An 11218-nucleotide genomic window follows, 5' to 3' on the forward strand; every position below is an offset into this window, starting at 1 on the left:
AGTGAAGTCATTCATCCGGGTTTGAAGGGGAGGGTGCATGGGTAAATAAATAAATAATGTGCGAGTGAAAAACAAGCAAAACAATAGCCTACCACCTTTCTGGATTCAATATCTTAGGGCAAATAAAAAGAAACAAAAAACAACTACAAAAATCTTCGACACAATTTTGACGTAAATATTTGATTAATTCCTTGGTCTTTTTAAATAACAGCAGTAATGATGATAATATTAACAATGTTTTTCTTCAATAAAGCAATATTACAAAACACCAATATTCATTGTATACAGGCCTACACTACACTTAACTGTAGATATCGATGCCTCGCAGCTCACTCAATACTCAGTACCACTGATAAAAGACATTTTATGTGTAAATGTCTGTAAAAGACAGTTACCCCGTAATGCATTCTTGTGTCGCCTAGTTTTCCCCTTGAATTAACCTTTGGCTCCATCTGCCGGCCACCTTCAAGGACGTCCCAGAATGCAGAAGCTTGCACTCAGTAGTCTCGATTACAATCACGTCACGTGAGCCACCACAATCCGATATCTTCCATTAAATCTGACTTTTGCTTTGAAGCGGAATGTTAATGGAAGACACATTCTGCTTCAGTAACAGGTGGCACACACTGCAGGGTCACTGGAATGTTGTTGATCCATTTTTAGACCGTCTGTGTGGACAAACCAAGAGCAGAGCAAGCGCCATCTCTGTTTGGGAGTCGTTTGGGTTGAGTGAAACAGCAAAGAAGTGTAAAAAAGAAGACGTTTAGTTCCTGATCATATGTAAATTTGAGCTGTTATAGCTTTCAGCACCCCTACAGATATTTTTTATATAGATATATGATATATAGATCATGTGTCAGTTTTCTGGTTCTCTGAGTTGATTCAGCACCTGTCGCGTGTCAGTCAGGAGAAGCCAGACGTGTTCATACTGGACGAGTACGACAATAACAGTAAAAGGCACACCACGGACAAGATGAGAAGCATTCCTTATCTCTTAATAGTGTCGCTTTTCTTCGTTTTTCAAGGTAGGATAATGTAAATTACTTTTAATTCAGAAATCTGATATATGAAATAAAACCCGTTTGTTCGTATGGCCGTTTATCTGAATTCTGTATGATACTGACATATACAGTAAATGTTTGCTTTCCTACTGATATATTAAACAGCTTTTGTTAACTTGTTAAATCATTTCAAACCTTAACTTCAAAGAGCAACCAATAACAGTCAATGGGCACAGAATAGGTGACATTTCTGTCCCCAGGCCATTATTTATAAAGATGCGCCGTTTAAAATATATATTATTATTTAGCAAATTGTACCGTTCATGAAGCTAACAGCAAATTTAAAATATAAAGCTTAAAACTTTACCCAGAACACTGGAACATAGCATTTGTTATGTCTCTCTATCACTACTTTACTATAAAATAATGATAAAATCCTTCAGAAGTCATTTTTTGCGTTTTTGTATGACTCCATATCCCATCTGTGCTTTAAATATTTATACTTGCTTTATATTTAAATCCATACTATTTTAGAACAATTGTCCCCAGGTTTTTACTCTGTGTTGTTACTGTAACTCATTTTCAACAAAAAATTTGTAGAATCTTCTGAAGGCTTCTGGAAATTCAAAAGTTAATTTTCTCATTTTCTCTGTGATATTGTATATGGGCGTGTCAAAATCTTAATTTACAGTCCTGTTACCTGTATTATTTCTTGGAAGTTATGTTTATTTAAAAAAAATTTTTTTGGGTAAATTACTACACTGTAAAAAAACGTAATTTTGCAGAAGTTTTCTGTTATTTTTACAGATTTTCAACATAAAATAAAAAAACAAAAATGTTTGTATTTTTTAAATACAGTCAAAAACTGTAAATTATCAAGAACAACAGGGGGAATATTTACTTTTACAGGGAAAAAACGTAATTTTACCATTTTTTTTACAAGATTTATCTTTTAGTTTCTTTTTGAATTACGGTCAAAAACTATAAAATTACAGAAAAAGACAACAAATTTACAAGAAAAATGGGGAAAACAATTTAATATATATCCTTATATCCTATAATTTTACAGGAAACAAATACTTTCAGTTTACAGAAAATTCATTTTTTTACGGATTTTTTTTACAGTGTTGTTCAGTATCCTCATGTATTTAATGTATTTAATGTATTTACATGCTGAAAAACAGTCCCGTTACTTTTTGCCCTTTTACAAAAATGCATCCATTTTCATTTATAAAGGAAAAGAGTACACCCAAATAAAATAAAATAGTATACCTGAGATTGACCAATACACATTTTGAATAATAATAAATTAATTGAAAAGTAATTTCTAAACCCCCAAGAAAAGCTCTGACCTTCTAAACATGTTTTTTTTTGCAGAATGTTGGGGCAGGAATGAAGAAGAACGTCTAATCCACTACCTTTTTAAGGAGCGTGGTTACAACAAAGAGCTTCGTCCGGTGGAAAATAAAGATGAGGTTGTAGATGTTTACCTGGCATTGACACTTTCTAATCTCATTTCCTTGGTGAGTGCACAACAAAGTTAATCTAAAAAATTGTTACTAAGAACTGTAAAATATAATATGGAATGAAAATAAGCTATATCAAATTAGTCGTTATAATATTTAGAAATGAAATATATTGTACATTCTTATACCTGTATACTGCAAGTGGGTATATTTTTTTCATGGCAGAAAGAAGTTGATGAAACATTACTTACAAATGTGTGGATGGAGCATGTAAGTGTGCATTTAAAAATATGAAGTTTATGAAATACTGTTTGTATGTGTGTATATAGCTTTTCCTTGTTTTGTTAAGGGCTGGACGGATTATAGACTAGCCTGGAACGAATCAGAGTTTGATAACATTGATATCCTGCGCCTCCCCCCCAGTATGGTGTGGTTACCAGAGATTGTTCTTGAAAACAAGTAAGCCAAACCTGCTTCACAAGAACCGTGTTACAGTATATTCCAAGACAATTATTTCTCCTACGAAGACATTTGCATTGATTTTGATTAATGGTTCTTTATAATAGCAATGATGCCCAGTTCCAGGTTGCCTATTACTGCAATGTCCTGATTTACCCCTCTGGGTAAGTGTACTGGTTGCCTCCGGCTATATTTCGCAGCTCCTGTTCAATAAACGTCAACTACTTCCCTTTTGATTGGCAGAACTGCTCACTTAAATTCAGGTTGGGCCTTTTTTATCATGCTTATACATTTTAATTACCTAAGAGTTTGATGGTTTGTTTATTGCTTTATGATCCCCACAACACTCATTCTGTCTCATTTAGCTCATTAACATACAATGCCAAAGAGATTACCTTACATCTTAAAGAAGAAGCAGAGGACGGAAAGAACTTCAAAGTAGAATGGATCGTTATTGATCCTGCAGGTTTCACAGGTAAGATCTGAGACAACAGTGTTGTTCGTTTCTTTCCGCCACTGCCGTCAGCTATAGTCTCTCTCTCTCTCTCTTACTCATCTCTCACTACAGAAAACGGTGAGTGGGAGATTGTTCACAAGCCTGCCAGGAAAAACATGTATAAGAACATTCCAATGGAGAGCAACAAGCATCAGGATATCACCTTTTACCTCATCATTAAACGCAAGCCGCTGTTCTACGTCGTAAACATCATCATCCCGTGCGTGCTCATCTCCTTCTTGGCCTCGCTTGTGTACTACCTGCCTGCAGACAGTGAGTGAAGCCTCGCAACAAATAACAAAATCTACATTAACGCTATTTAAATACATAACTATTCTTTAATATAATATATTCTGTGCAACAAAGTTGTTATTTAATTAAAGGGTACATCTGAATGCATAACCGATATTAAGAACCAAACCAACATACACACCAAATTTTTACTGATTTAAACATATACAAACAGCAACTTTAACTTTTAGCAACTAAAATGTTACATTCATGATATTGAAAGTGTTGTTTTGTTTGTGCTAATTTGTTAGTCACCAACATAAACAGGCAACACTCAGCATTATATCACACAACAACACATTAACATATACAGCGTGGAAGGAATATAAAGCATATAAATGCTGTAGCGTCTTTAAAGTGCCTCGAAACCTCCCCTTTCAGCTACGTTCTACCTCACTGTTCTACCTCACTGTCGTTTTTGACAAACGCAATTAAAATGGGCGTGAACGCTGTGAGAAGACGAGCCGTTAAAAACCGCCGAAGGTCCAATCACAAGGCGCTGTCATGAATAATTAGGAGAAATGTCTTCTCATTGGTCAAGAAAGCACAGTCTCATGAATAATAATGAGACACAGACGCGTCATCGATGTACTATAGAACATCGCACGGCACGCCACATCCTTTGACGTTGGCCAGATGAGGATTTTAAACCCGGAAGGCAAAAATAGCGCAAAAAAGCTAGAAATGAACTCGTTTTCTCTACTGTAATAACTTACAGTTGCTAACATTGTTTTCTATGATGTGCAACACAACCAACTTTGTTTACATCTAAATAAATGTTGTTTAGTGGCTCTTTAACGTCTTTAACAGATTCATGCTCTAAAATCGAAATGTTTCCAGGTGGTGAGAAGATGACGTTATCTATCTCTGTGCTGTTGGCACTGTCTGTGTTTCTACTGCTGATTTCACAGCGTCTACCCGAGACCTCTATGGCTGTTCCCTTAATAGTCAAGTACGCCGTTATCACACAGAGTTCATGAATATTGCATGAGAATGGTTTAGTATTTCTGCCACCACTATGAAACCCAAAGCTTTGATCTTAAAAACACATTCAAATATGGCAGATTATACATTGTTATTGTTTCGAGACAGTGTTTATGTACAGTAGTAAATCAACATAATGTTATGTTTTTGGCTTGGGCAGGTATCTGATGTTTATTATGCTACTGGTCACTGTGGTTGTTCTGAATTGTGTCATCGTGCTGAACCTTCACTTCCGGACTCCGAGCACCCATGTCATGACAGAATGGACCAAAGAGGTCAGTCCCAGAACTTTATGCATGCATGACCCTAGTTAATGATCCCAAGGCACTAAACGTAACAGAATTTTCAAATTGTTTTGCATTCAAATGTTTGATCCAATCAGTCAATATGAGATAATATTGAGCACCTTGGATGAAGAGAAGTTCACATAGTGATACAGCTACATATCTCAGTTCTTTCTAGAGCGCCTTCCACGTCTTCTGTACATGTCCCGTCCGGCTGATGACATACCCAGTCCGAACGGAGCGTTGCCACGGCGATCCAGCTCCCTGGGTTACATCGCCCAGGCAGAAGAGTACTACAGTGTCAAGTCCCGCAGCGATCTGATGTTTGAGAAGCAGTCGGAGAGACACGGCCTCACCACTCGGCCCACCCCCAAAGCCAGTCAGTCCCGCATGACACTGTAAATCTCACCATCTGAATTTATCTCAATGTTAATATGACACTAAACGAGTCGATTTCCCCCCAGCGTACACATCTAATAATGACTCCGATGTGTCGGAACAGCTGTACAACGAGATGAAGCCAGCTGTGGAAGGAGCTAATTACATTGTTAAACACATGCATGACAAAAATGACTATAATGAGGTAAGAAGACAATTAAATCTAATAAGAGAGACTTTGAAAGAGTAGTTAACCCAAAGATAAAAATGATAATTTTCACATTTTTGGATCAAACCTAATGCTCTACCAGTTGAGCTACAGGACCATGTAGTTAGTACTTATACACAATTGTGATTGGCTAAAGTAAACATAAACGTGTTCATGTTTATGATCAACCATACCTTTCTACCTCAGGAAAAGGACAATTGGAGTGGGATCGCCAGGACTGTGGATCGACTGTGCTTCTTTGTTGTCACTCCAGTCATGATCTTAGGTACCATTATAATCTTCACGATGGCGAACTACAACCAGCCACCAGCGCTGCCCTTCATGGGAGACACGTTTACCTACACAGAAGGAAACAAGCGTTTCTTATGACCTCCCTATCATATAACCCAGCTATGAAGAATATCTTCAGCAATCAGATAAATAATGTATCATAAAGAGTGTTTTGACAGCAGTACAAAGCATGAGACTTCTTTTTTTAATCCTTTTTAGGCTCTTTGTGTAGGTTTGATTACTGACATTATGAATGTTGTATAATAAGTGTGCTAAATAAATCTCTGAGAAAGGAAATCAAATAATGCTTGGCTTTTTTTCTACAGGGTGAAACTGTTACTCGATAAATAATCGAAAAGATGTTTTGCTGCCATGTTATGAGATTTCAGACAGGGACGAGCTGAGACCAGATAAGAACAAAATCCATCCAAGAGATCCTGGACTGGTTTAAATTATAAATGCGGTTATAAATGGTACATCTCACGAACCAACTTAAAAGTGTGTCTGTCTGTTACGCAATTGTAATAGGAATTAATTATTAAGCGTGCGCTGCATAGTTTCACCGCATGAGGGCGGTATTGCCCCCAAAATTCGTTTATCAATCCTCCACCTGCCTGTTAATAGGCTTGTTAAATCGCCCTCGCTGTCGAACAAGCCTATTATTATAAATTCTAGTGATGTTATACAGCACCATAGGGACAGAAGAAGAAAGCCGACCTGAAAGAAAACGTTTAATGGACTAGCTGATTCAGTCAACGTCAGGGTTTAAACCACATTCCATAATATGAATACATACAACTCTAATGGAGGTTAAAGCACACGCATACAAATAAAAGCCAAAATTTTGTTCATGCTGAAAATAAAAACTAAAAACTGCGGATGCTAGCCACGGTCACATTGTCCTCTTCATCTTTTCCCCATTTGTTGATGAAACGAGGATTTTCCCACCATTAGAGTCCACGATCCTTCCCTCCAGCTCACTGAAGTTATAAATAAATAATTTATAGTCCGCGGGCCATGTAATAATAGGGAAAATAACTCAGTACTCTGTCGTGTTGGGCAAATGATCTGGAACTTGGTAGTAACTTTGATCGATCGACTCTTAAAAATCGTGTTACTGTGCTCTACACAAATTGGCCCCGAGATTGGATCTGAAGTCTAAACTGGAGATTAATCCAGAGTTGTTGATAGTGGCGGGGCTGATGAATGGATCTGTGTCTCAACCACAGGGACCCTATACCTCCTCCAGACAGTTCTCTATTGGTCTTGATAGAACGGCCTAATGGCCTGCAATCGCTCTATTTGAGAGTGTTTGTTTTGCTTGGTGGAAACGGACATCCATCAGCAGAGCGGATATGCCACCTTAACTCAAAAGAGGGCTCAGACCAGCGGATCTCATCACGAACGCTTTCTAACGGTACTGAATTTATGTGCTTGAGGGTTGTGGCTGATTTGTTAACATGTGCTGTAGGTTCAAAGTGTGCACAGACTTGAATATGCAAATTAGACCACGCCTCAATCGATGGCACCAGTTCGGTCAACCCATAGATATAAATAATAGATGCCGCATTAGCGTATGTTTCTATGGGCCGTAGGTAGTCCGCCATATTGGAACTGTGCGATCCGGTCCGTTAACATTCAAAATCAAGCTGAATGTGTATGATTATGAAAGCATATTTATTGTTTTTGTTGTGTAAACTTAAACTTCTGACTTCTGAGCGCTAAAAAGACAAATGGGACACCCTACGGACTCGTAGACTTGGCGAGAACGCGCAATTTAAGTCCACGAGACCTCAAGTCCACATGAAGTGCGCCATTTGGGACAGGGCCTATAGTCCCGGTGAACCGGAAGTTGCGATCTATTTTATTTCCGTATTCTAATACATTTCCGAGTGAAAAGGAATGTTAAAGGAGAAAATTAGTGGGCGTGGCTTGCGTTTTTCACCGTGAATGGATCGGATGTGTAAAAACAGCTGTTGCATTGATTTTGAAATGAAACTGGCAGCAGACTGACAGTTGAAGGGGAGGAGTTAACGGATGCTCCGGCCAAGCCGTCTAATTTACGTCAATTGAGATGGATAGTCATTTCAGGGCAGAAGTGCATTGTAACTGAAGATTATGAGGGTACATCAATATTAAAAAGAAAATTACCCACATTGATAAGCTATTTACTACAAACGCTGCAATATTTCATGAAAAATCAAGAATTGTCATTTTTAATTTCACTGGGTCTTTAAACTGCAGTTTTAAGGAGAAAATACTCCGCAGTTTTGTTGACTGACGGATTTATGTTTTAAACCATATTAAAAACATTACAATTCCATTCTCACCGGAGACTTCGGTTTCTGTCTCACCAAAGATGTTTATTAAAAAATGTTATTTATTTAATTCTTTATGTTCCAAACTTCTATACTGTTTTTATGTGCAAACAAATGTAGAATCTCTCCAAACACACGAAAAAGACTTGTGTTATATTCCAAGCCCTTTCAGGATCACCTTTGGATAGTCATTGGATAGCAAAAACCGTGTAATGAACTTTCAAACTTTTCTATTTACAGGCTTACATGCTTCAAACAACATGAGGGTGAGTAAATAATGCAAAAAATGTATTCCTTTATGACATCTCTTTTAGTTTAATTATGAAAACTCCTCAAGGATGACGCCAAGGATCGTGCCAGCCCTCTTAAACCAGCCGAGCAGACAAACAGTTTCTGGAAACACAGGGATCTTGGTGCCACACAAACATATACCGCACACTTCTGTTTATTGTGGATAAAGGAGCCCTGTCACAGCTGTCACAGCCTTGCTCTTCATTTTCCAAAACAGCATACGCTTTCCCTTTCAGAAGAGTAGAAGCAGCATGGATGTGGGAATATAAATTGAATGTCTCCACAACATCTAGGCCGGCAATAAAAATCCAGTTAGTTAGTTCCACCAACTTGAAAGCCGCCTTGCACTCTAAAGCTGAACCCCTTCCTTCTGGAGGTGTTTGTTTATCACCCTGTTTGCATGGCAAAAACAGCATAAGTCTTTCATTCTCTCTCCTCATGAGAACCAGTGCTTTCCACAATTTTTCACAGCACTCATACCAAAACAAAGGTTTAAATTTTTACATTCAAAACAGGGGTGTGACAATATACGAGTATAGGCTACTGACAATAACCATCAGGGCCGGATTATCCAATGGGCATTATGGGCACAGGACCAGGGGCCCATGCGCGCTTGGGGCCCAGGCAAGGGTAAGAAAATTTCACATAACAGCGTTTACGCCAAATTCATTTGTGTGCGCACATTGAGGTGCACACACAAAACATTGTTTCTGAATTAGAAAATCTGTCTTTTGATTTAGTCACTTTTACGAGCCATCTAGCGGCTTTTGTTCAGAAGAAGCGCATAGCGACAAATCTAGCGACTTCTTGGATAAACCTTAGCTTTCATTCAGTGCGAAAATGTCGCCAGTGCTGCCCCGCGAGCGCGAGGTCTCTCTTTCCCGGCGCAGGGATCCCTTCTCTCGGCGTCACTCTGTACAGTGAGTGGCAGGAAGAAGCACCACCGTACGACAGGTGACTCGTGAATAAAATGAGTACAAAACAGCGTTTCCAACAACCTGTCACTGTTATCGACTGTTTGGATATATAAACATGAACAAATTTCATCCGTAAATATGCACATGGTTACCATGAGGCTGTGTGAAAGATCATATAACGTTAGCCGAAATCACCGCTTTTTATTGTGAGTTGGATGATGTCGCGTCATGAACTGACAACAGAAACTGAAAACACAGTATGTCAATGAGAACGGATTTATTGTTGTAAACATGAGTTGATATACCCTCGCGGGCTGTCTTAAATCTTAAAAGGTAAGCGTTTTTTACATTTATTTGGTGGTGCTTCCTTGCCAATTATGAATTATTTTATATTGATATAATGTTGATCAGTAACTGCCCTACTTTACCAATATTAAGCCTTCATTATTAGATAATCCACAGTGCTTTTACATACATTGCAAAATGTTGACATACGCACACTGATGTCGTAATATATAGGCTAAAGAATTATACTTATAATACTCGTTAATGCCGTTTACTGTAACACATTACATCTTAAATAAGAACGTGAGTCGCAAGGTGCTTGTTATACAAATAAAGTTTAACAAATAGACAAATTACTCTTGAAGTACAATCATTGACAAAGACTGCCCATTTATTCTTAGAAAAATAAAGATGAAAATATTTGAAAATTGCACTTAAGAATATTCTTAAAAACCTTCTGTAATTTATCTTAAGAAAGTTCTTATATTTTCTCTTAAGAACAGTTTTGCATGTCCTGCATGTTTGTGTGTGAATTATGGAAGAATCTGATAGAACTGATTTGAGAGGTGTGGTAGTGTGTGCTGCTTGCATATGCCAGTGAGTTACAGTATGCTGGGAAATGTCTTAATATTGTTGTTGCTGGTCCAGAAAAGCATTGTTGCAATCATGAGGTGTAAAGTATGATGGAGGATGTGTACAGGTGTTGATATAGTCCTTCAGGTTGTGATCATAGTTTGTAACGTGTCAATGTAATCCTGTAAAAGATAGAGGTGTTTATAGCATGGTAGGCTAATTAAAAACTTTATTGTGTGCATGTGTATGTGGGGGGGTCCATAAAACACTTGTGCCCAGGGGCCTCTGAATTCTTAATCCGGGCCTGATAACCCATACATTAAAACTCATCATTATCAATACTGTGCTAATTTGATCTAATTTTACTTGAATAAAACGGTTCGTTCCAGTCCTTGATTCGGATTGGTCAATAGCTGTGCTTTATTCACGATAACTTTTATATGGATAAATTATATTTTACAATCGTAATCGCTATGTAACTTTTAATCATAATTTCTCTGGATGGCCAGCAGGGGGCAGACTCCCTCAAATGTGTTACAGAAACACACAGCTCTCATACAGTATAAACACACACATAGGGTATACATGTGAAATCAGTGCAAAAAAACATGAAAATCTGACAGATCCAGTTTCCCTGCTCTGATTTTCATTTCCCTGTGCGATTAAGGGTGCATGTTTGTGGGGCAGAGCCCACAGATCAGTGAATCTGTGGTGAAGTTCTTGTATGATTCATGCTGACATACTGGGGCCTGATCTGGGCCCAGCTCCAGCGTCCTGGCTCCATCTGCTCTGGTTCTGAAGTAAGGATGAGTTGGAACAGAATCAATAGGCAGCCAGGATGAAGGCCAGAGATGAACTGGTGAAACTGTGCTTGTATGGGTAGGCTACATCACTTCGATTTGTATAGAAAACAGTTTCTCTTAAAACGGAAATTTGTTGTCATGGATAGTGTGTGCACAAAACATGTTGGATTATT

The 11218-nt window shown here is 38.1% G+C and overlaps 1 protein-coding gene across 1 annotated transcript; it reads left to right on the forward strand.

Moving 5' to 3' along the window:
- The first annotated feature begins 107 nt into the window (after window positions 1-107).
- chrnd (cholinergic receptor, nicotinic, delta (muscle)) lies at window positions 108-6147 on the forward strand. The gene is given in 12 exon segments (XM_057323339.1): window positions 108-1025; window positions 2379-2524; window positions 2693-2737; window positions 2817-2926; window positions 3034-3189; window positions 3292-3401; window positions 3495-3695; window positions 4554-4665; window positions 4858-4972; window positions 5150-5360; window positions 5446-5564; window positions 5775-6147. Coding segments are annotated over 12 exon segments (1560 nt in total). The 5' UTR covers window positions 108-973; the 3' UTR covers window positions 5958-6147.
- Window positions 6148-11218: the final 5071 nt, after the last annotated feature.

This window comes from Triplophysa rosa, linkage group LG23 (assembly GCF_024868665.1).
Source record: "Triplophysa rosa linkage group LG23, Trosa_1v2, whole genome shotgun sequence".
NCBI classification, from domain to species: Eukaryota; Metazoa; Chordata; class Actinopteri; order Cypriniformes; family Nemacheilidae; genus Triplophysa; species Triplophysa rosa.